General features: G+C 42.7%; 2 protein-coding genes and 1 pseudogene across 3 annotated transcripts; all 3 read right to left on the bottom strand.

Annotated features, from left to right (window-relative positions):
* Positions 1–2,173: 2,173 nt before the first annotated feature.
* On the bottom strand, positions 2,174–3,526 carry LOC311623299 (tripartite motif-containing protein 60-like; the record flags this gene model as incomplete). Its single annotated transcript, XM_084885311.1, has 1 exon — positions 2,174–3,526. One exon carries the CDS (start codon positions 3,524–3,526, stop codon positions 2,174–2,176), a length of 1,353 nt encoding a protein of 450 aa, XP_084741437.1.
* A 9,207-nt stretch (positions 3,527–12,733) lies between these two features.
* LOC311622917 (tripartite motif-containing protein 60-like) lies at positions 12,734–14,104 on the bottom strand (the record flags this gene model as incomplete). Its single annotated transcript, XM_084884425.1, has 1 exon — positions 12,734–14,104. One exon carries the CDS (start codon positions 14,102–14,104, stop codon positions 12,734–12,736), a length of 1,371 nt encoding a protein of 456 aa, XP_084740551.1.
* A 7,144-nt stretch (positions 14,105–21,248) lies between these two features.
* LOC311623298 (tripartite motif-containing protein 75-like) lies at positions 21,249–22,171 on the bottom strand (annotated as a pseudogene). Its single transcript has 2 exons — positions 22,162–22,171; positions 21,249–21,991 (listed from the first exon to the last, which is right to left on the bottom strand). The product of its transcript is annotated as a tripartite motif-containing protein 75-like (transcript).
* Positions 22,172–26,080: the final 3,909 nt, after the last annotated feature.

The following is a 26,080-nucleotide window of genomic DNA, read 5'->3' as shown; positions in this document are numbered from 1 at the left end:
ACAGAGTGTCAGCCTGCAGACTGAAAGGTCCCAGGTTTGATTCCAGTCAAGGGCATGTACCTTGGTTGTGGGCACATCCCTAGTAGGTGGTGTGTAAGAAGCAGCTGATTGATGATTCTCTCTCATTGATGTTTCTAACTCTCTATCCCTTTCTCTTCCTTTCTGTAAAAACTCAATAAAATATATTTAAAAAAAAAAAAGATATGGAGATAGTCAAACAGTACAGAGATATGCAAACTACAACTTTATTTCCAAATTGTTAACAATTCACATACAGGCATACAAACAGAAGCATGCTCAAAGGTGGGCAATTTCACATAAGGTCAAAAGCAACCATGTGACCTTTGGAGGTCATACAGGGATTGTCAAAGGCAGGTTTACAGCCCTGTCTGGGTGGCTCAGTTTGTTGGAATATGGTCTCTTACACCAAAAAGGTCGCAGATTGGATTCCCATCCAGGGCACAGTTTTCAGGTTCAATCTGGTCAGGGCAAGTACAGAAAGCTACTGTTTTGGTGCTTCTCTCTCATAGATGTTTCTCTCTCTCTCTTCCTCTCTCTCTATATCAACAAACATATCATTAGGTAAGGATTTAAAACAAAAGTATATAGTATTTACAGTGGTTAATGCACAAAAGTTTATTCTTGTATTATTTATTATTACTGTACATATTTGTATCCTTACAATCAATCTGCTTTTCTCAGCCCTATACATGAAAATTTTATGAGACAAAAATAAGACAATTCGAATTCCAAGAAAATTATATGAAAATAATACAAAGTAAATAATGTGTTTCTTTTTAAAAAATATAAAAGTTTTATTGGTTTCAGAAAGGAAGAGGGAAAAAGAAATATCAATGATGACAATTATCCATTGGCTGCCTTCTGCACGCCCCCTACCTGGTATTGAGCTAGCAACCAAGGCAAGTGCCTTGACCAGAAATCAAACCATGATTCCTGGATTATAGGTCAGCGCTCAACCACGGAGACACCACTGCTGGGCTGGAATGTGTTTCTTACCAAAACTTCTTAGATCAATTAAATCTATAACACAGCCTCCCTAGAACTCAGCAAATGCGGAACAAACTTCAAGGACACCCTCCCTAGGGAACCAGGGTGTGGTGCAACCCAAAGCCAGAGGAGGGAGCCCTGGTGGGGTGCTTCATATCTAGAAAATCCTGCTCACAATGTCAATGGTGGTTACCATTTTCATAGGCAAGGTAGAGCCATCCAAAATTGGTTTCAAATGTTCCCCGATGACTCAGCACATATCAGAAGGGTATGAAAAAGTTTATTACTCACATGATGAGGCTTTGGATGGACAGAAGGGTGGATATTAGAGTAGGTCCCAAAATGACTGAGAGAACAGGAAAAAGGGACTAGCTAGCAGTATTCATGGTGGTTAGTGGGTGTTATATATTCAAAGCTTGCTTGAAACTTTCCTCCTGCACCCAACTTTCTCATCAGCACCTGGAATTTCTCATCCACTTTCCTAGGCTTAAAGTCAAGGAGGAGAGAAGTGTGCATCCTAAAATCTCTCAACATTCAAACATCAAAACTGGAATCAAGATCTTTATTGTGAGTACTATAAGCCCAATGCATGAAGATCCATGCTAGAATAGGCTTTCCTTTCCTTGGCTGCCAGCACCGCCTTTACACTCTGGCCCAGCTCCTTTCTGCTCGGGCCCTGGAGCCACTTCCTTCCGCTCCAGCCCCACCTTCCCATGCTGCCCAGAGGCCCTGAGACACCAGGGGTGGGGCAGAATGACTATATATGCAAATCAACCGCCATCTTTGTTGGGTTAATTTGCATATCACTCCTGATTGTCTGGTGTTATAGCAGAGGTATGGTTAATTTACATGTTTGTCTATTATTAGGTAAGATTGCTTTCAATAACAAGGGAAGAAAATAAGCACATACAAAATTTCTTCCAGATTTTAAAAAATATATATTTTATTGATTTTTTTAGAGAGGAAGAGAGAGGGATAGAGTTAGAAACATCGATGAGAGAGAATCATTGGTCAGCTGCCTTTTGCACACCCCGTAGTGGAGATGTGCCCACAACCAAGGTACATGCCTTTGACCAGAATCGAACCTGAGACCTTTCAGTTCGCAGACCAACACTCTATCCACTGAGCCAAACCAGTTTCGGCTCTTCCAGATTTTTTTTTCTCATTAGACTCTGTTGATTCTGATTAGAAGAGAGTCTAAAGAAGATGCAATGGAGAAATAAGGCCTAAGTTTTCCTGTAAATGTAGCAGTGATTCCATACAAGTATGAGTAGTTATTCAAATTATAAAATGAAACCTCTCCCAACTCATAGTCCAGAAAAACACCAATCTGTCTTTGTCCTAAAGGGAAAGGGCCAAATGTATGAATCCAGCATCCATTGCTTGGGGATGGTGATATGAGAGTATTTCTGGGGAAAGATTCTTTACACACACCTAAGGACCATTCACCCGTGCCTCTTACCTCCACCTGCCAAAAATGCCTGCCACCATCAAATCCCTCAGAACTCAGGACGGCTGGGTAAGAAGTGCGTGCCTGGGAATTATGAAGATCAAATGATGGCCTATAGCACACAATTTTTCTCTTTCTTGAGATAATGAGACTTGGATGGGCAGTTTCAGGATCCAGTGTCAAATCTACCGGAAACGTGTGGGTCATTTTATGCAGGCCCAAATAATTTGGGGGGAGAAAGAAACTATCCTTTAATTCACATGCAAAGAATGCTGGGGGCTCTAGGTTCTCATAACTGTTATGGTTACTTTCAATACCTATAAGTAAGTCCAGGTCTGTCTGCAAACACTTCTCTTCTATTTCAATTAACAGATTGCTTAGCCTAAACATGTGGTTTGAAATGTGCCTTCCATTCTCAATTAGTTTTTCTTTAACATCCTTCTCTTCTATAAGCAGATTAATATCAATCTCATCTTGCTCTATTTCCAAGGAATACTTAAATTGATTACATTCACAATGCAATTCCTCCCTCCACTTTTCCATCATTCCCTTCACTTTCCAAGTATTTGCAACTTGTTGTGTAAATATCGTTTCAGAAACTTCAAGGTGATTAGTGAAAATCCAAATGAGCCCTTTGAGCATCCACCTGTGACTAGCTGCAGCTTTCTCAATGGGGATCAGGCACTGATCCTGGTGATCGGAGGAGACCTTGCACTGGGCACACAGAAGCTCCATGTTTTCCTCACAGAACAGGGTCAGAACCTCATTGTGCTTCCCACACAGGGGTATTTCTTCTTGCAGTTTCCTCTGGCTCCCTGAGGTGGAGATCTGCTGAACAATCTCAGTCATGTGGCATATTTGGGGGTTCCTCTTCAAGTTCCTGTCAGGGCAGTGGTGGAGGCAGACAGGACAAGGAAAGGTGCCCTGTAGACCTTCCCAGCGCTGGCGGATGCAGGAGGGACAGAAGTTGTGCCCACACTCAGTGGTCATGGGGTCTCTCAGGTGATCCAGGCAGAGGGGGCAGCTGGCTTGTGCTTGGAGGTTGGCCAGGGAAGCGTCAAAGGCCATTGTGCAGTGAGGGTGTCTATTAGAAAGGGCTCTCTTCAGTCCGTGTGATCCTGCAGGAGTGAGGAAAGGTGAGAAGCTGAGGTCTGCTCAGGCCTCCCGCTGTGTTCCTAAGCAGAGCTCCCCTGGGCAGCTGACATCCAGCATTCCTTTCACCTTCTCCTGTATCAAATGTCAGATTCCCCAAGTGAAAATCAGCTGTAGACTCCAGTCAAAAACCAAGCAACATGCAAGTCAGAAGTGGTTTCTGTGGACAAAAAGAGATCACCATTAAAAGTTCAATCAGCATTAACCCTTCCCTTCCTGTATGAACAGCTTGTCAGGTAGTCCAAATCAGTTATCTATACTAATAATCTTCTATACTAATAAAAGGGTAATATGCACGCCGAAACCAGTTTGGCTCAGTGGATAGAGCGTCGGTCTGCGGACTGAAAGGTCCCAGGTTCAATTCCGGTCAAGGGCATATACCTTGGTTGTGGGCAAATCCCTGGTAGGGGGTGTGCAGGAGGCAGCTGATGGATATCTCTCATTGATGTTTCTAGCTCTCTATCTCTCTCCCTTCCTCTCTGTAAAAAATCAATAATATATATATATATATATATATATATATATATATATATATTTTTTTTTTTTTTTTAAAAGGGTAATATGCAAATTAACCATCACTCCATGAAAAAAGATGGTGGCCCCCATAGCCACAAAGATGGTGGCACCACCTGGCTCTATGGTTGCTACCAAGCCACACCTCCCCAGGGCGACGAAGAAAACCAAACCTCCCACCTGCTGGGGCCAGCTGCTGAGGGAGACGTGCAGGAAGAACTCAACATTCCCTGTCTAAAGTTCCAAGTCCACTGTTGGTTCCTTTCACCACTGACTAGAGATATGCAGAGTGTCCCCCCAAAATGTATACACAGTTTGAATACCTACTAATTCCAATGGGCTTAAGCATGAAAAAAAAAAGAAACAACAATGCAGCTGTCATCCCTGAGGGGTCCCGGATTGGAGAGGGTGCAGTCTGGACTTAGGTTCCCCAACACCCCCACCCGCACCCAAACCCCCATGTACCAATTGCATGCACGGGGCCTCTAGTTATAACAATATTTAAGGGGGGAGTTAGAAGTAAAGTCTATCTATTTTGCAACTTAAAAGGAATTAATCAATTTAGGTAAATTCATCATTGCCCTCAACCATCACACACAAAAAAAGTGATCTTGTGCTGTGGGGAAGAGAGAAGGATTTGTAAACCCAGAAGCGAGGTCCTGCCTACCAGATGCTGCCTCTGTGCAGAGACCCCAGCTGAAACACCATGCATGTAGGTGACCAGGAGGCAAAACCCTCAACAGGGAACTTGGGGAATAAGGAAGGAGGATACATTCAACTCCAACTCATTGGACAGGACAGCAATAAGATTCACTTTAAGGTGAAAATGACAACACACCTCAAGAAACCCAAACAGTCATGCTGTCTAAAATGGGGAGGAGTTTCAGTGAACTCAGGTTCTCTTGGAGGGAATGGAGGAGGAAGATGTGAGTGAAGTTTATCAGGAACAACAGGGGTCATTTAATGGTTTAGATATTCTTTCTTTTTCCTCAACCCTTTCTTATCGTTAAAAAAAAGTTCCTTGGTAATTGGGTGTTCAAACTGGAATTGATCAGTCACCACACTACCCCCTCCTCCATCACTTTAAAACCTCTGTTAATTTGAATTCTAGTGGCCATTATTCATTATTGTTTTCATTGTGCTGATTTTGGGTGATCAAGACTCAGCCTCCTTCACATTGCCCTCTCCTTTTGAAATATTACCTGTGCACAGGGAGGCCAGTCTTTTCAGGACTGTGCATTCTGAGGCTTGTGATAAATGAGGTGGACAATGCAAATGATCATAATACTTCTAATTGGCCCGGAAGTCCTAGCAAGTGATTGCCTCACTCCTGGACTATGGCTTTCAGTGAGGTGGGAGTTTTTCAGTGAACTGAACTGTGGAAAAATGACCTTTCATGAGCTTGAAGCTATTTTTAAAATCTGAAGGTCTGACCAAAAGGAGAGAAGATCAGGTTGGAATCAAGATGACAGATAAGGTGAGAGTAAAGACTCACACCAAAGATGGCTTCACTGAAGAGAAAGCATTTCCATAGTAAAGAAAAATCCTGTCAGAAGATTCCAGAAAAGTTTTCATTTTTGTCAACATTTAATAAAGTTATTCATGCAGAAGTGTGTGAACGCTACTCTTTATATTTTACTTTATTTGTACATTTCGGCCTGGGATATGACATTTATTTATTTATTTATTTATTTATTTATTTACTTACTTATTTATTGAGGAGTGAGACCAGTTTAATTTAGAAATAAGCTTTGAACAGCCTCCTGATCAGAAGGAGCCTAAGGCCCCCAAGTGGGGAGGGAACCAACCGCATGGGAGCTGGTCCTCCCTCAGACGATACTGGCAGAGCCTGACGTGGTGAGTGGAACAGCTTTCTCAGAGAAGGGGCTGAGATTGCAATTGCACTTGCATTTGCACTTGCCACTCAGAGCGAACATGATTCCAGCGATGCAGAGGAGCGCAGCGCAGATCATCCCGCCCAGCTGCAGGGTCTCCCAGTCGTAAGAAAAGGAACTGTCTTTATCAATCAGGTCGTTGGCTTCCAAGGCAGGCAGGCCTGCCAGCACAAGGAGAAGGCCCCAGGTCACTCCCTCCATGTCACAGCTGCAGGGCAGGGCTGAGAGCAGGGTGCGAAGTGCAGGTCTGGGGAGGCCTCTGGGGCTGTAGGGATAAGACTTTTAAATGGGCATTGTCTGTACCAACTTCATTAAAGTAAAAAAATATTGGAAAAAATGTGATCTTGGCCAGAGAGCTGTTGACTGGAGCATGGTGCAGATCTGTCAAGGTTTCAAGTTCAGTTCATCACCAGTGCCCAAGCAATAATCAAGGAATGAATGCAAAAACAAGCTGAACAAATCAGTCTCTCTCTCGCTCTCTCTTACTCCCATTTCTCTAAATCTAAAATCCTATTAATAGAAAAATATATAAGCATATATTTTTTATAAAAGTGTGGTTAGAATGTTGTCCAGTGCACCAGGTCACAGTTCCATCTTTGGTTGGGTCATGTAAGAGAGATAACTAATCTAGGCATCACTCTCACATTGATATTTCTCTGGCACTCTCCCTCCTTCTCCAAAAACATTTGGTTAGAATGTTGTCCAGTGCACCAGGTCACAGTTCCATCTTTGGTTGGGTCATGTAAGAGAGACAACTAATCTAGGCATTGCTCTCACATTGATGTTTCTCTGGCACTCTCCCTCCCTCTCCATAAACAAACAAAAAAATAGACATCATAGAACTGTTGGAGGGACTATACTATATCATTATTTGTAAGGAAGTTTTGCCAGATAAATGAATATAAATCCATTCAGAGTTCCAAAGCACCTATTTACAGGAAACATGAGGGACTGAGAAAACTTTCAAATAATCTCGTTAATTTAACCTGCCAACTTGATCGGGCCACTGGATAGCCAGGTATCAGCTGACACACTGATTCTGGGTGTGACCGTGACTGTGAGGAGATTTCTGGGAGAGATTAGTATTTGAATCTGTGGATGAGCAAAGCAGCCCTCCACATGTCAATGGGCAACATCCACTCCACTGAGGGCTTGAAGAGAACAAGCACCTGGGAAGGCTGAATTCCCTCTCTGCTGGACTCAGTACACCAGCACATCCACCTCCTGTCCTGGGTGCACCTGGTTCCCAGACCCACACTGGAATCTGTACCGCCTCTTCTCTGACTCAGGCCTTCAAGTACAAGTATAGTTGACTAAAAGCCATAGAAGTCAGTTATTATGTATGTACTGTATAAATCTAATTTCATTTCATTTTGAAATATTTGATCAAAATTCAGTTGGAAGTTGGATATTTGAGGATTAAAAAACCTTGTTGATAATTATGTTACATTGTGGTAATGAATGGCATTAGTGGTATGTAAATTGACCTGGCCAGTTAGTGCAGATAGTCCCAATATGCAAAGGTTTCAAATTAAATCCAAAATCAGAGTGCTTATAAGAAGCAACCAATAAATGCATGACTGAATGGAACCACAAATCAATGTGTCTCTCTCATTCCAAATCTCTCTTTCTCTCTCTGCCTTGCCCCATCCTCTCCCTCTTTATAAAAAAAAAAATTAATTAATTAAAAAGAAAATAATTTAAAAAATTTAAAGTAGAAGAATGTAAAAGGAGAGTCTCTTTTAGAAATATATAATGAAAACTTTACAAGTAAACTCATAGAAATTTAATGCCCAGAAATGGCAAAAGGTTGGTAGAAGTTGCAAAAAGGTTAGTTATAGAATATGGGTTCTTCATAATGAGTTTATAAGATTTTCTCTCCTATTCTGAATACCTAGAATGCTCTATAATTTACTTTTTAGAAACCTGACAATTTGAATTCCATTTCAGTGTTTCTCTGCTCTCTTCTAGTCAAAGGTTTCTCTTACTCCCTTAAGCTTCATCCATTTCCCTTCATCTCAGAGCTCTCAGATCTACTTCATCTCCTTTCTCCCCCAGTTGTTTCAAACTAGTCCCTTTCTCCACTCCAAATCCATCATCTGCTTCCCTGTTCCCAAATCTCAGCATTCATATCCAATTAGGTAAACTTTTTGGAAATTCTGGCTTTATTTTTAAAATATATTTTCATTGATTTCAGAGAGAAAAAGAGGAGAGAAAGAATAGAAACATCAATGACAAGAATCATATCCTCTCTGCCTCCTGCAGGCCCCACACTGGGGATGGAGTCCACAACCTGGGTATATGCCCTTGACAAGAATTGAACGCTGGCACTCTATCCACTGAGGCAAATCGACTAGGGCAGAACCTCTGATTTTAAGCAAAAAGAATTTGACAACAGACACTGAGACATTCTAGAAGAAGATTCCCACAGGCAGCTTCAGACCACCACTTCAAGGTACTTTGCAAGAACAGATATTTGTCACCCCATAGTGGGATCCTGGTATCTGTATTTTTAGCAGCATTTTTATGACATAGGGCAAGGCTAACTGAGGGACACCAGCAATAATGAAAGCATGTGTCTTAAAATAACCTGAATCCGAGTGATCATTGCTTATGAGGTAAAGTCAAGGCCCTGCTAGAGTAGTAACCCAGAAAGCCAAGGGCAGGGAGCAATACCTCCATGGCTCTCAGTTTGGTCCCACCTCCTGCACCAGTATCATCCTGACTCCCGGCTTACCTGGAGCCTGCAGCTTTGAGTGAGTCCTGAAGTGTGTCTCCAAGAAGAGTCTCTGAAGCCAGTCTCCTTCCAGTTAAATGCTTAGTAATGTGACCCTGGCCTATATATATACCACTAGGAGAGTCAATCCCTTTAAGACCTCACCCACTAAGGCTCCTCCCTGGAGGTGGCACTCCTGGCCGAGGGTGGGGATAGGAGGATTTTCAGAAGTCTAGTTGATGGGATCTCCTCTTATTCCTGCAGGCTAGGGCAGACTAACCTTGTTAATATGTGTAATCTAATTTGCACCTTTATAATCCTCCCTTAAATTTCTCTACACCTTTCAATCCCATTTGGCTGAGGTGGAAACTGAAATGAAAAGTAAAATCTTGTCCTAACTGATTTGGCTTAGTGGATAGAGCATGGACCTATGGACTAAAGGTTTCCAGTTTCGATCCTGGTCAAAGGCACACACCCAGGTTGCAGGCTTAATCCCCAGTAGGAGGCAGGTAGGAGGCAGCTGATCAATGATTCTCATCATAGATGTTTTATTTCCCTCTCCCTTCCTCTCTGAAATCAATAAAAATATATTTAAATAATGATAAACATAAAATCTTTTCTTCCTTTCCAATGTGGGCCTGGCATAATGGCTCCCGAAAAGAAGAGTGGAGAGAAGGGCCTTTCTGCCATCAGGGAGGTAGTGACCAAAGAACACATCATCAACATCACAAGCGCCTCTCTGGAGTGGGTTTCAAGCAATGCATGAAATATGTCTGCATGTGGCTGTGAAAACAAAACAAAAATCTGTACATATACTTTTTGTAAAAAGAAATTATAGGGAACATTTGATATCTTGCTTCCCAGCAGTTATCATCATTTTGGGCTCAAATAAATGCTTGTAAATTATTTATTTATCTTTTGTTAATCCTCACTCAAGAATAATTTTTCCATTGAAATTAGGGAAAGTGCAAGAGGGAGGGAAAGACCAAGAGAAACATTGATGTAAGAGAACAACAATTGATTCCTCCTGCATGAGCCTGCAACCAAAGTATGTGGCCTTGATCAGAGTTGAACTCAGACCCTTTGGTCCGCAGATCAACAGGCTATCAACTGAGCCAATCTGGCTAGAGTTCTTCAAATTACTTTTTAAAGAGGAAATTGTAGAACACACCACATAGAAGTCTCATATAATATTATGAAACAATTAAAATATAATGAGTGCCTATGCTTGTGTATTGCATATTTTTAGGATTTTTTTTCACTTGGTGGATATGATGACTGTAAAGATGAGCCAAGTTGTTTATCCTGGGATCGTGTCTCGAGATGCTGAGTGAGCTACATGGACCAGAAGATTTAAGCAAGAGTATGGAAAATTTATTAAAGCTGATTTAGACTCCTGGCAAGGGGAGAGGGGCCCAATAGTGGGATGCCTGTTAAAGCCTTGTAGTCAAGGGGCATGCATTTGCCACAAGCCTGCTTTTGTCCATCTGTGTGATCACCTGTGACTTCCTGAATTGTTTTTGCCCAGCAATGCACTTTCTCTGTTTCTCTGTTCCTATGATGAGCTTTTTCTGTCTCTACCTGTTCATACATCTTGTTTACTGCAGGCACTGCTTTAGTTTCCCATGACTCCTGCTTTGAGTCCACAAACATTTTATTACTGGAGGCCTAGTGCACCACTGGGGTCCCTCAGCCTGGCCTGCAGGATCGGACCAAAGTTGGCTCTCCTTGAGGGGTCCTGGGTGGCAAGAGGATGCAGGCCAGGCCAAGGGCCCCACCAATGCACCATCAGGGCTGGGGAGGGATATGGGAGAGCTCCAGAGCATGCCCAGCCTATCTTGTTCAGTCCCAATGGGTGGGACCCCAGCACTAAGCTAACCTAAAAGTCAGAGCATCTGCCTTCTGGCGGTCAGTGCACATCACAGCGAGTGGTTGAGCAGCCTTAACATATCATTAGCATATTACATTTTGATTGGTTGAATGGACACTTAATTAGGCTTTTATTATATAATATTTCTTGTGTGGTTGATTCCTGTGGGTAGCCTGGCTCAACCTTTCATGTCTGCCCCTGCCAATGTTTCACCTGATTTGTTTTCCACTGGACCCCTGCCCTATCTGCCTGCATTTCTTTCTTTCTTTCTTTTTCTTTTTTTTTTTTTTTTTTTGTGTGTGTGTGTGTGTTTAATTGGTATTTTACAGAGAGGAAAGGAGAAGGATAGAGAGCTAGAAACATCAAGTGAGAGAAAAATCGATCAGCCGCCTCCTGCACACCTCCCACCGGGGATGTACCCACAACCAAGGCACATGCCCTTGACCGGAATCAAACCTGAGACCCTTCAGTCACAGGCCAATGCTCTACCCACTGAGCCAAACCGGTTTTGTCTATCTGCCTGCACTTCAAGTTGACCCTCTTTGATACAGAACACAGGTAAGGATGGTCAGGCAGGAAAGGTCTAAGGAGGTTGGGTGACCTCTCTTCAAGATGAGAGAGCAATTTGCTTTTCAGTGTGTTTTACTTAACAAGTGATTTTCATTAAATTTATCTATATTGTTCTAATTTTTAAAATGCTTCCCAACAAATAACTGGAAATGATATCCATTGGAAAATTGCTATAATCCAGGTGTTAGTTTTGCTCACCCTGTTTGGACACAGCCATTCCTGTGGAGAAAGTCCTCAAGTTACATGATCTCAATTGCCTGGGGGGGTCAGTTCTCTCATAGTGGGGACTCTGAGGTGATCTGTGCATCCAGGCTTCTGGCTCAGTGCCACATACCTATTAAGAGCTCATAAAAGGTTTGCTGGATGGCCCTATCAGGTTTGGCTCAGTGGATGGAACATTGGCCTCAAACTGAAGGGTCCAGGGTTAGATTCTGCTCATGGGTAGATTCCTTGGTTCCAGGTTTGGTCCCAGGCCCTGGTCAGGGCTTGTGAAGGAGGCATCCAATGCATGTGTCCTTCACACATCGATATTTATCTTTCTCTGTCTCCCCACTACCTTCCACTCTCTCTGAAAGTCAATGGGGGAAAAAAATTTGCTGGATGCATAATTCAATAAGATGTCTAAATGGGCTTGATGAGGTAAGACAAACCTGTATTAGAAATTCAGATCTGTTTTCAGCCTCCGGTGCAGATGATTTTGTTAGGATCAATGGACAGAATACGTGAAAGTCTCAAACCCAAGTGTTTGCCTCTAAGCCCCGAGGGAAGCCTGGATGGCTGCTGCCCCCAGGCTGCTTGGTAGAATAACAGTGCAGTGCAATGAAGCTGTAACTGTCAGGTGGACCCTGTTCTTCCAGGGAGTCCAGGGCTGAAGAACTGAAGATGTGATTTGAGCATGGAACCATGATAAGAAACCTGTGAATTCCACACTTTTTACATCCTCACCTAAGGGTGTGTTATAGAAAGAACTAGGCAGAGGGAGAGGGAGAGGGGTCTGTTGTACCTCAGTGAAATCTCTGCTGAGAAACTCTTACAGCTATGGAGAGACAAATAGTACAGAGATATGCACAGTAAAACTTTATTTCCAAACACTGTAAACAATACCATACAGGAGCGTGTTCTTAAAGCTTCACAATTTCACATAAGGTCAAAAATGAGTATGTGACCTTGGCAGGTCATACACTGTAAAACACAGGTTTTGAAGCTTGGCCCAGTGGCTGTTCCTTGGAATGTCTTGTCATACCAGAAAAAGTGGGCTGGGAGCACAGGGAAAAGGGACTAGCTTGTGGGGTTCATGGTAGTTACTGGGTGCTGTTGCTGGGAGCCTGCCCACACTAATTGGAACTTCCCACCTGCACCCAAGGATGGAGCACCGGTGTTTTCCCATCAGCTTTCCCAGGTGTAAGGTCAAAGAGGAGAGAAGGGTGAGTCCTTTTAAGATTTCAACATTCAAACATCAAGACTGGAATCAGGATCTTGATTCCTTTCAATAAAGTATTCCTTTCAATAAAGAGGGAAGAAAATAAGCACATACAAAATTTCTTCCAAATTGTTCATCACTAGACTTTGATGATACTGATTGTAAGAGATTCTGAAGAAGGTGCAATGGAGAAATAAGGCATGAGTTTCTCTGTGAAGGTATCACTGAATCCATTCAAGAATGACCTGTTATTCAAATTATAATATGAAACCTCTCCCAACTCATAGTCCAGAAAAATGCCAATGTGATATTGTCCTGTACAGACAAGGCGGAATGTTTGATTCTTCTGCTGGTATTCCCAGCATTCATTGCTTGGGGATGACAATATGAGAATATCTCTGGGGATACATTCTTTACAGAAACCTAACAAACATTCACCTGTGCCTCTTATTTTTAACACCCAAAAATGCCTGCCAGCATCAAATCCCTCAGAACTCAGGACAGCTGGGTAAGAAGTAAATGCGTGGTGATTAGGAAGATCATCTGATTTCCTATAGGTCACACTTTTTCTATCTTTTGAGATATTGAGACTTGTATGGGCTATTCGAGGATTCAGTGTCAAATCTACCTGAAACGTGCGGATCATTTTGTGCAGGCCCAAATAATTTGGGGGGAGATTGTAAGACTCCTTCTTTAATTCACATGAAAACACTGCTGGAGTCTCTAAGTTTCCATAGCTGTTGTGGATCCTTTCAATATCCGTGAGTAAGTCCAGGTCTGTCTGCAAACAGTTGTCTTCTATTTCACTTAACAGATTGCTTAGCCTAAACACATGGTATGAAATTTGCCTCCCATTTTCAATTAATTTTTCTTCAGCATCCTTCTCTTCTATAGGTAGATTGTTATCAATTTTGTGTCGCTCTATTTCCCAGAAACACTTAAGTTCTTTACACTCCAAGTCCAATTCCTCCCTCCATTTTTCCATCTTTTTCTTCACTTCCCAAGTATTTGCAACTTGGTTTTTATATTCACTTTTGGCGTTTTTAAGGTTATTAGTGAAGACACCAATGTGCCCTTTGAGCATGCTCCTGTGAATAGCTGCAGCTTCTTCAATGGAGATCACGGGCCCATCCTGGTGATCGGAGGAGACCTTGCACTGGGCACACAGAAGCTCCATGTTTTTCTCACAGAACAGGGTCAGAGCCTCGTTGTGCTTCCCACACAGAGGTATTTCTTCCTGCAGTTTCCTCTGGCTCCCTGAGGTGGGGATCTGCTGGACAATCTCTATCATGTCACATAATTGGGGGTTCCTCTTCAAGCTCCTGTCAGGGCAGTGGTGGAGGCAGACAGGACATGGAAAGGTGTCCTGTAGACCTTCCCAGCGCTGGTGGATGCAGGAGGGACAGAAGTTGTGCCCACACTCAGTGGTCACGGGGTCTCTCAGGTGATCCAGGCAGATGGGGCAGCTGGCCTTTGCCTGGAGCTTGGCCAAGTACGCTGGATAGGCCATAGTGTGGTGAGGGTGTCTATTAGAAGAGATTGTCCTTCAGTCCGTGTGATCCTGAAGGAGTGAGGAAATGTGGGAAGCTGAGGTCTGCTCTGGCCTCCCTCTCTGTAGAAGGCACTAGGAGCTTCCAAAAGAGTTCCAGTGGGCAGCTGCCGTCCAGTCTTCCTGTCACCTTCTCTTTTGTTTAATGTCAGGTTGCCCCGAGTGAAGATCAGCTGTGGACTCTAAAACAAACAAACAAACAAAAAACAAAACAAAAACAAGCAACATGCAAGTCATAAGTGGTTTTGTGGACAAAAAGATATCATCATTAAAAGTTCAATCAGCATTAACCCTTCCCTCCTTGTATGAACAGCATATCCAAATGAGTTATTATAATATTTAAGGATTTAGAAGCAAAGTCTATCTATTTTTCAACTTAAAAGGAATTACACAACCTAGACAAATTCACCATTGCCCTTAACCATCACAAAAAAAGTGATCTTGTGCTACGTAGAAGAGAGAAAGATTTGTAAGCCCAGGAGCAAGGTCCTGATACCAAAGCTTGATTTTATGCAGAGACCCCAGGTGAAGCACCATGCACATGTGTAACCAGAAGGCAAAACCGTCAACAGGGGATTAGGAGAATAAGAAGGAAGGAGAATACATTCAACTCAAAGTCATTGGCAGGACAGCAATGAGTCATTGGGGTGAGTGTTTTGATCATCTATTCTTCCTGAGACACACGGAACCAGGAAAATAGCACTCAACTGCCCCTTCTGTTTGGTGTCAGCTTACACATCTACTTAGGTAAACCTCTTGGAATCTCTGGTTTTATTTTAAATTATATTTTTATTGATTTCAGAAAGAAAAAGATAAGAAGAGAGAGAAAGATCAATGATGAGAGAGAATCATTTATTGGCTGCCTCCTACAGGCCCAGCACTGGGGATGGAGTCCATAGCCCAGGACTAAAATTGAACCCTGGACCACTATCTACTAAGCCAAACAGACTAGGGCAGAATCTCTGGCTTTAAACAAAAATATTTGACAACAGTCACTGAGACATTCTAGAAGAGGATTCTCACACGCAGCTTCAGGCCAGTACTTCAGGGCCCTTTGCACATGCAGATAGATCACCTCTTAGGTCAGATTGGGATCCTGTTATCTGTATTTTTAGCTAGCATTTTAATGATCTTTAGGGCAAGGCTGAGGGACACCAGCAATAATGAAAGCATGTATCTAAAATAACTTGAATCCAGCTGGGACTGGTTTGGCTCAGTGGATAGAGCATCGGCTTGGGGACTGAAAGGTCCCCGGTTCGATTCCAGTCAAGGGCATGTACCTTGGTTGCGGGCACATCCCCAGTAGGGGGTGTGCAAGAGGCAGCTGGTCGATGTTTCTCTCTCATCGATGTTTCTAACTCTCTATCTCTCCCTTCCTCTCTGTACAAAATCAATAAAATATATTAAAAAAATAAAATAAAATAAAATAACCTGAATCCAGCCCAAACCAGTTTGGCTCAGTGGATAGAGCGTCAGCCTGTGGACTGAAAGGTCCCAGGTTCAATTCCGGTCAAGGGCATATACTTTGGTTTTGGGCACATCCCCAATAGGATGTGTGCAGGAGGCAGGTGATGGATGTTTCTCTCTCATCAATGTTTCCAGCTCTCTATCCCTCTCCCTTCCTCTCTGTAAAAAATCAATAAAAAATATTTTTAAAAATAACAAATAAATAAATAAAATAACCTGAATCTGTGGTTTTAAACAAAAACATGTGACCACAGTCCTGAAGAGGATTCCTACATGCAGCTTCAGGACAGTACTTCAGGACCCTTTGCAAGTACAGATAGATATATGTCACCTCATAGGTCAGTTTGGAATCCTGGTATTGGTATTTTTAACAAGAATTTTTAACAAGAATTTTTAACCTGAATCCAAGTGATCATTGGCTTATGAGGTAAAGTCAAGGCCCTGCTAAAGTAGCCACCCAGAAAGTCAAGGGCAGGGAGCAATACCTCCATGGCTCTCAGTTTGGTCCCACCTCCTGCACCAGTATCATCCTGACTCCCGGCTTACCCGGAGCCTGCTCCCTTGAGTGAGTCCTGAAGTGTGTCTCCAAGAAGAGTCTCTGAAGCCAGTCTCCTTCCAGTTAAATGCTTAGTAATGTGACCCTGGCCTATATATATACCACTAGGAGAGTCAATCCGTTTAAGAACTCACCCACTAAGCCTCTTCCCTGGGGGTGGGACTCCTGGTCGAGGGTGGGGATAGGATGTTCAGAAGTCTGGTTGATGGGATCTCCTCTTACTCCTGCAGGCTAGGGTAGACTAACCTTGTTAATATGCGTAATCTGATTTGCACCTTTGTAATCCTCCCTTGAATTTCTCCACACCCTTCAATCCCATTTGGCTGGGGAGGAAACTGAAATGAAAAGTAAAATCTTGCCTTAGCTGTTTTGGCTTAGTTGATTGAGCATCAGCCTGTGGACTGAAGGGTCCCAGGTCTGATTCAGGTCAAGGCTACATACCCAGGTTGCAGGTTGAATCACCTGTGGGGGGCATGCAAGAGGCAGCTGATCAAGGATTCTCTCTCATCATTGATGTTTCTTTTTTTAAAATATATTTTATTTTTTAATTTTTATTTATTTTTTTAAAATATATTTTATTGATTTTGTACAGAGAGGAAGGGAGAGAGATAGAGAGTTAGAAACATCGATGAGAGAGAAACATCGACCAGCTGCCTCTTGCACACCCCCTACTGGGGATGTGCCCGCAACCAAGGTACATGCCCTTGACTGGAATCGAACCGGGGACCTTTCAGTCCCCAAGCCGACGCTCTATCCATTGAGCCAAACTGGCCTTGGCTATTTTATTTTTTTAAATATATTTTATTGATTTTATACAGAAAGGAAGAGAAAGGGATAGAGAGTTAGAAACATTGATGAGAGAGAAACATTGACCAGCTACCTCCTGCACACATCCTATTTGGGATGTGCCCTTGACCGGAATCGAACCCAGGACCTTTCAGTCCGCAGGCCGACGCTCTATCCACTGAACCAAACTGGTTTCGGCTAGCGCTATGTAAATTGACCTGGCCAATTAGTTCAGATAGTCCCAATATGCAAAGGTTTCAGATTAAATCCGAAGTCAGAGCACTTACAAGAAGCAACCAATAAATGCATGACTGAATGGAACCATAAATCAATGTCTCTTTCTCATTCCTAATCTCTTTCTTTCTATCTTTGCCTTGCCCCATCCTCTCACATTTTATAAGAAAATAAGTTAAAAAAAAAAAAGAAAATAATTTTAAAACTTTAATGTAGAAGTATGTAAATTAAGAGTCTCTTTTAGAAATATATAATGAAAAGTTTATAAGTAAACTCATAGAGACTTCCTGCTCAGAAATGGCAAAATGTTGGTTCGATTATAGAGGTAAGTTGCAAAATGGTTAGTCATAGAATATGGATTCTTCATAAGGAGTTCATAAGATATTCTCTCCTATTCTGAATACCTAGTATACTATAATTTACTTTATAAAAACCTAACCATTTGAATTCCATTTCAGTGTTTCTCTGATCTCTTCTAGCCAAAGAAGGTTTCTCCTACTCCTTTCTTAAGCTTCATCCATGTCCCTTCATCTCAGAGCTCTCAGTTCCATTTCATCTCCTTTCTCCCTCAAAGTTGTTTCAAACAGTTCCTCTTTCTCCACTCCAAATCCATCATCTGCTTCCCTTTCCCAAATCCCATTCCCACCCAACAAATCTCACGAAAAGAGATTAAGAAAAGACCCAGGCTGGCATTAAAGTTCCATTTGCTTGTAGATTATGTGGGCTGGATTTCAGATTTGATCTCAGTCATTGATGGTGGGATTTTTGAACATCCCAGAGACAGATGCAACCAGGAAAATAGCACTCAGCTTCCCTTTCAGTTTGGTGTCAGCATACACATCCACATAGGTAAACCTCTTGGAACCTCTGGTTTTATTTATTGTGTGTGTGTGTGTGTGTGTGTGTATATCTATATATATATATATATATATATATATATATATATATATATATATATATATATAATTTAGTATATATAATGTATAAATATATATATTATATTGAATATATATATATATATATATATATATATATATATATTTCACAGAGAAGAGAGAGAGAGAGATAGAATCATTTATTGGCTGCCTCCTACAAGCCCAACACTGGGCATGGAGTCCCCAACCCGAGTATATGCCTTAGACCAGAGCAAATTCATTAGTCAACAGAGCCAATGATTGAAATTTCTTTTGAGAGCCGAAAACCGACTTCTTCGCATGGGCCAGGAAGTTTCAATTGCACTGTACATGCGCGTCAGCACTTGGTATTTTGTGGAAGAGCCACACTCAAGGGACCAAAGAGCCGCATGTGGCTCTTGAGCCACAGTTTGCCAAGCACTGCCCTATACCAGAATCGAACCTGTGTGCTCTTTCCACTTAGCCAAATCTGCTAATAAGGAACCTCTGGTTTTAAACAAAAAGAATTTGACAGCAGACACTGAGACATTCTAGGAGAAGATTCCCACAGGCAGCTTCAGACCAGGGCTTCACACACTTTGCATGTGCACATAGATATTTTTCACCCCATAGGGCAGGTTGGGATCCTGGCAAGCAAAATTAGTATGATGTAGGGCAAAGGTTAACTGAGTAACACCAGCAATAATAAAAATAGAGGTCTTAAAACAACCTGAATCCAAGTGATGATTGGCTAGTGAGATAAAGTCAAGGCCCTGTCAGAGTAGCCCCCCAGAAAGCCAAGGGTGGGGACTCTCAGTGACTCTCAGTTTGGTCCCACCCCCTGCACCAGTATCATCCTGATTCCCAGCTTACCTGGAGCCTGCTCCCTTGAGTGAGTCACCGAAGCCAGTCTCCTTCCAGTTTAGTGCTTAGTAATGTGACCCTGGCCTATATATATACCACTAGGAGGGTGAATCTCTTTGAGACCTCACCACCAAGGCTCCTCCCTGGAGGTGGGACTTATAGGAGAGGGTAGGAATAGGAGGATATTCAGAAGTCTGGTTGATGGGATTTCCTCTTATTCCTGCAGGCTAGGGCAGACTAAACCTGTTAATATGCATAATCTAATTTGCATCTTGGTAATTTTCCCTTGAACTTCTCAACAATCCCATTTGGATAAAAAAGGGGAAAAAAATAAAAGAGACAGTAGGGAAAGCTGGGACCAGGTGGAACAGCTGCATCTGATGGAGAGACAGTGACCCAGAGCTGGTGCAGTACATTTATTTTACACAGTATAATTCCAGGAAGTTTTACTAGAGTTTAAGACAAAGAAAATTATGTTTAATTATGGTTAAAGATAAGCTGTAATTCTTCTTTCTTGTGGCTTCTTTGTAATTGTCACTCCTGGCTAAGCCCAGGTAATTGTGTCCTTTCTTTGTGCCTGGCTGAATTTAAATAATGAAAGCTAAGGGTCAGGCTGACAACATACCTGCCTCTAGCATGATATGTTTCCAAAACATGGTTCTGCCAGTGCCACTGGACTCAGCTGACAATAATTTAAAAAAATGCTCATGTGCCTTCCCAGGCCCTCTCTACACCCCTATACCCATTGCAGCATTATTTGTGGTGGCCAAGAGTTGGAAACAGCGCAAGTGCCCTATAACAGATGGTTGGATAAAGAAGCACTACACAGACATAAGAAACAGTGAAATAGTGTTATCTACAATAACATGGATAGACCTTGAGAACATTATGTGAAGTGAAATAAGTCAAACAGAGAAAGCAAAGAACTATATGATTTAACTCATATGCGGAATATAAAACTGAAACTTATGTACACGAACAGCAGAATAATTGTTGCCAGAGGGAGGGAGATGGGGGAAGAAAGGGGTCCTATATGAGGTGACAGAAGATTTGACTTTGGATGGTGGGCACGTGGTTCTATATAAAGATTTTGTAAATGAGTAATCCACACATGTAACTTATATGTTCATGTAGACTAATGTCATCCCCATGAAATGTTTAAAAATGGAAACAAAATAGTGAAACTGAATAAATTATTTGTATTTAGGAGGCATCTTTCCTTCCCTTCACCTTCCATTCACTTGCAGATGGTAAATTAGAGAAATGATGGGGTGCTATTTGTATGGATTTACTATATTTCCTGTCCGATGCATTGGACAGTGTATTTGAAATAGACATGTACTTATTGAACATCAAATGAGAGACAGAGAGAAGAAACTGTATTGTAGGCCCCAACCCCTTCAATGTAGTCAGGGAATATAATACAAGGCAGCATAAGAAATATTCTAACTAAATATTAAGGGTAGTATGTTTCATAAGAATTTTAAAGTAGAAAGAAAACACTGGTCTAGACAAGATTTTTTTTTTAACCTTTTTTTTAAATTAAATTATTATCTGTGTACATATTTTAACATTCCCCCCTCCCATACATACCCTCTCTCCCCAAAGTTTTGTGTCCATTGGTTGTACTTATATGCATGTATACAAGTCCTTCAGTTGATCTATTATCTCCCCCAGATCTCCCTACCCTCCCTGCTGTAATTTTACAGTCTGCTTGTTGCTTTACTGTCTCTATATCTCTTTTGGTTCATCAGTTTATAATGTTCTTTGTTATCTATAAATGAGTGAGGTCATATGGTGTTTCTCTTTCATTGACTGGCTTATTTCACTCAGCATGATGTTCTCCAATTCCATCCAGGTTGCTGCAAATGATGAGAATTCCTTCTTTTTTATGGCAGCATAGTATTCCATTGCATAGATGTACCATAGTTTTTTGATCCAAGCATCTGCTGATGGGTACCTCGGCTGTTACCAAATTCTAGCTATTGTAGATTGTGCTGCTATGAACATAGGGGTGCATATATCCTTTCTGATTGGTGTTTCTAGTTTCTTGGGATATATTCCTAGGAGTGGGATTACTGGATCAAATGGGAGTTCCATTTTCAGTTTTTTGAGGAAACTCCACACTGTTCTAGGTCTAGACAAGATTTATAGAGAACATATGTTTTGTTTGGTTGGGATCTTGAAAGATGAGTTGGATTCTGAAAAGATAAAAAAAAAAAAAAAAAAAAAAAAAAAAAAAGTGTATTTGTGGGCATTCCAGAAAGCTCATTCAAGCTAGAGGAGAAGGTACATAAAATGGAAGTCATGGAAACAGCCATTCCATTTCCATCAGCACAGTGCACTCTACCAAGTGACTTAGCAGGCCTTTGAGTGTGGAATTATACTTTGAAAATGCGGTTATATTAGCATTTTCTTTACAATAGCCTTTTCTCCATCTGCTAATCTTGAAAGAACTGCTTCTTGACCTCATTCTAAAAACTGCCTCGGGTGCTCAACTTCAGAGAGTAATTCCAGCCTTTGTGTCTCCACCTTCTCCCTCAGTCCTAAGGGTTTTTTGCTTTCAATGCTTATTGATTTATAAATGTTTGCTTCCTGCTTCCTCAGGGGCTCAATGTAACTGTTTAGCCTTTTCCTGTAATGAGAGGCAGCCTCCTCTATGGGCCTCACCTGGTGGCCCTGGTGGTCAGGAGGCTCAGTGCCCAGGGCACACAACAGCTCTAGGTCCTCCTCACAGAAGAGGGTCAGGACACTGTTACTCTCTTGCACAAGTACCTATATTCCTGCCTCTTCTTCTTGCACCTGGTGGATTGGAGAAGCTTGGCCATGTCAACCATCCTTCCCAGATAATGTTGCTCCTCAAGCACCTCTCTTGGCATGGGTGATAGCACACAGGACAAGGGAGTCTGTCCTGCAGATCAGCCCAGGACTGCTGGATGCAGCAGCTACAGAAGCTGTGCCCACATTCGATGGTGACAGGGTCTCTCAGGTCATCCTGGCAGACGGGACAGTTGATTTCTTTCGGGAGTCTTCCCAGAGCTGCAAGTCCTGTGAGTCATGCGAGTCCCCTGACCTTTTCATTCCAGCTGCCAAGAGAAGCCCTTTCCCCAACCTGCAGCCAGTCACAGCTCAGCTGGACAACCGCTCCTCCAGATTTGGAAGCTCAGAGAACATGCAGCCAACTAAGCAGCTCTCTTGGTCAGAAGAGCAGTCCTTACCTGAAATCATTAGTTGCTATGTGTGAGAAGATATTTCTTCCTTAAATCCCTGGGTTTATTTCAAGTGGTTCCACCCACTACCACGCTCGAGTCAAACACAGATTTCTCTCTCCTGTAAGAAATAAGATCAGCCCCCAAATTCTGGGGTACTGGTAGAACACAAAACATACGTGGGGGCCAGGCAGCAAGGCAAATATCTTTTCTTCTAGGTAGAAGGGTACACACAGGTGGTCTGGAAGCATGTGCACACCCTGCAGGTATTCTGCTTGGATTTATAATCCCTGAAGCATGTGACCTCATGAGGTGGGGTGGGGGAGATTATAATGGGCTACGGGTCAAGGCCTTGTAGTCCAGGGGTGAATATTTGCTACAAGCCTGCCTGTGACATCATCTGATTGATTCCCTCAATTGTTCTTTCCCAGCAAAGGACCTGAACTTCCCCTGTTTCTATGTGTCCTCTCTCTGTTTCTGTGCTGAATTTCCTGTTTCAGTGTCAGTACACCTTATTGCTGTAGGCCCTCCTTTGGTTTTCCAGGACTCCACTTTTGAATCCAGAAACATTTTATTATTTCTGCTTGGTTGCTTCCTGTGGTTAGGCTAGCTCAAATGTCTGCCCCACCTATGTTTTACCTGCTGTTGTTTCAAGTAAACCCTCTCAAATTCATACATCTGGAGTTCCCATCTCCTTCAGGGCATATTTCTGGATCTCTTTGAGTGACAGAGCAGCAAGGTTCTTGAAACCCACTCCATAGATGTGCTTATGGATGTTGATAGTGTGTTGTCTGGTGCTAGCTCATGGATGGCACAAAGGCCCTTCTTCTCTCCACTGTTTTTTGCTAGAGCCATTATGCCAAGCTCAAGTTGGAAAGGAAGAAAAGACTTTGCTTTTACTATTATTTTTAAAATATATTTTTATTTCAGAAAGGAAGGAAAAGGGAGAGAGGGATAACCTATGAAAGACACATCTGCACAACCCCACAGGGGATCAAGCCCAAAAACTTGATATGTGCCCTTGACCAAAATCCAACCCAGGACCATTCAGTCCACAGGCTAGTGTTCTATCCACTGAGCCAAATTAGGCAGGGCAAAATATACTTTTAATTTGTTTCTTCCTCAGCAAAGATGGGATTAAAGGGTGTTGAGAAATTCAAGGGGTGATTACAAAGGAGCAAATTAGATTATGCATATTAACAAGGTCATCCTGCCCTAGCCTGCAGGAATAAGAAGAGATCCCATCAATCAGACTTCTGAACATCCTCCTATTCCCACCCTTACCCACTACCACCTCTGGGTAGGAGCCTTGGTGGGTGAGGTCTTAAGGACATTCACCCTCTGAGGGTGATATATATAGGCCAAAGTCACATTACTAAGCATTTAACTGGAAGGAGACTGGCTTCGGAGACTCTTCTTGGAGACACACTTCAGGACTCACTCAAGGGAGCAGGCTCCGGGTAAGCTGGGAGTGGGGATGATACTGGTGCAGGAGGTGGGACCAAACAGAGTCATGGAGGTATTGCTCCTCACCATTGGCTTTCTGGGTGGCTACTCTAGAGCAGGGCCTTGACTTTACCTCAAAGTCAATGATCACTGGGATTCAGGTTGTTTTAGATACATGCTTTCATTATTGCAGATGTCCCTCAGTTAGCCTTACCCTACATCGTCAAAATGCTTCCTAAAAATCCAGATACCTATGGGGTTACTAATTACTGCCTCTGCAAAGTGCCCGGAAGTGCTGCTCTGAAGCTATCCATGGGAATCCTTTTCCAGAATGTCTCAGTGTCTGGTGTCAAATTCATGTGTTTAAAACCAGATGTTCCAAAAGGTTTACCTCAATAGCTGTATATGCTACCACCAAACTGAGAGGGAAGCAGAGTGTTATTTTCCTTGTTCCATGTGTCTCTGAATAAACCAGGAATTAAAAAATCCATCTCTGGCCCTAGCTGGTTCTGTCCATTGGTTAGAGTGTCAGTCTGTGGACTGAAGGGTCCCAGGTTTGATTCAGGCCAGGAGGACATGTCCAGGTTTTGGGCTTGATCCCTGGGAGTGTAGGAGGTAGCCAATCAATAATTCTCATCATTGATGTTTCTATCTCTCTCTCCCTCTCCTTTCCTCTTTGAAATCAATAATACATATATACTAGGGGCCTGGTTTACGAAATTTGTGCACTGGGGAGAGGGGATGTCCTATGGATGGCTTAAGCCCGATCCCCATTGGGAGCCGACCTACGGTAAGCCGCAGTCTGGCCTCCCTTTGCTTGAGGCTACAGGGCTGATCAGGGGAAGGCACCAGCCCCATCACCCCACTGCTGCAGCCACTGCCCGTCACCACAGCCATCAAGGTATTTTCATCAACACGGACTTCAGTCCCTTCACCATGAAACAATGGCAACTTTGTTTAAGCATTTTCAAGATGTGTCTTTCATAGGTTATGACATTTCTTTATTTTTATTTGTATTCTCACCTGAGGATATGTTTCAATTGATGTTTTCCCCTTCCCTCTGATCCCAAGCTCAGCCCCTTCCCAAGCCAAAAGCCTCCACCCCCTCCCATCCGGCACCTCTGATCATAGGCTTGGCCCCTTTCTAAGCCTAAAGCCTCTGCCCCAGGCTTCAGGCTTGGGAAGTGGTGCCACCCAGCACCACCCTAAGCCTAAAGCCTCCACTCCTGGCTTTAGGCTTGGGAAGTGCTTCCCCCATCCCCACCTCCGATCCCAGGCTTTCAGCTTAGGAAGGGGACCCCCGCCCCTCTGATGGCAGGCTGGACTGGGAGGTGCTGAGGTTCCCCAGACCCAGGTATGTATGTCGGGTTAACTTGCATATTCATTCTGATTGGCTGTGGGCGTAGAAAAATTTACATGTTTCTCTATTACTAGGTAAGACGAGGCCCGGTGCATGAAATTCATGCATGGGGGTGGGGGTAGGGGGGTTGTTTCTCACCCTATCCTGCACCCTCCAATCTGGGACATCCTTCTCACAATCCAGGACTGCTAGCTCCCAAATGCTCACCTGCTGACCTTCCTGGTTGACCCTAATCACTTCTACCTGCCAACCTGATCACCCCCTAACCACTCCCTGCCAGCCATATTGATGATGCCTAACTGCTCCCCTGCCAGCCTTATTTCCCGCAACTGCCCTCCCTGGCTTGCCATCTTTTGGTGGCCATCTTGTGTTCACATGGGGGCAGCCATCTTTTACCACATGGGGGCAGCCATCTTGTGTGTTGGAGTTATGGTTAATTTGCATATTACTCTTTTATTAGCTAGTATATATTAGAAAAACCCATCCCCAGTGACACAGGCAGTCTGAGATCAGACCTGAAATCCAGCCCACATACCTACAAAGAGATAGAACTTTAATGCCAGCCTCAGTATTTTCTCAATCTCAATTTATTTCAATAGAGATTTGTTGGGTGGTGATGGGATGTGGGAACAGGAAAGCAGATGTCTGATTTGGAGTGAAGAAAGGGGACCAGTTTGAAAAACTGTGAGGAAGAAATCAGTTGAAGTGGATCAGAGAGCTCTGAGATGAAGGGAAATGGCTGATGCTTAAGGAAGGGAGTAGGAGAAACCTACTTTGCTAGGAGGGAGCAGAGAAACACTGAAATGGAATTCAAATGGTACCTTTTAAAAAAAGTAAATTACAGATTATTCTAGGTATCCAGACTAGGAGAGAAAATCTTATGAATTCATGTAACCTGTATTCTATAACTAACTTTTTGCAACTTCTACCTATAGTTGTACCAACCTTTTGCCATTTCTGTGCAAGAAATCTCTACAATTTTACTTGTAAACTTTTCATTATATATTTCAAAAAAAGACTATTTACATATTGCTACATTAAAATTTTAAAATTATTTTCTTTACAATAAGAGAGTGAGAGGATAGGGTAAGAAAGGTGGGGAGAGAGAGAGAGAGAGAGAGA

This window comes from Pipistrellus hanaki, assembly GCF_964339955.1.
Source record: "Pipistrellus hanaki genome assembly, chromosome: 5".
NCBI lineage: Eukaryota > Metazoa > Chordata > Mammalia > Chiroptera > Vespertilionidae > Pipistrellus > Pipistrellus hanaki.
The sequence above is the reverse complement of the archived record's forward strand: the minus strand, read 5'-3'. Positions and strand labels throughout refer to the sequence as shown.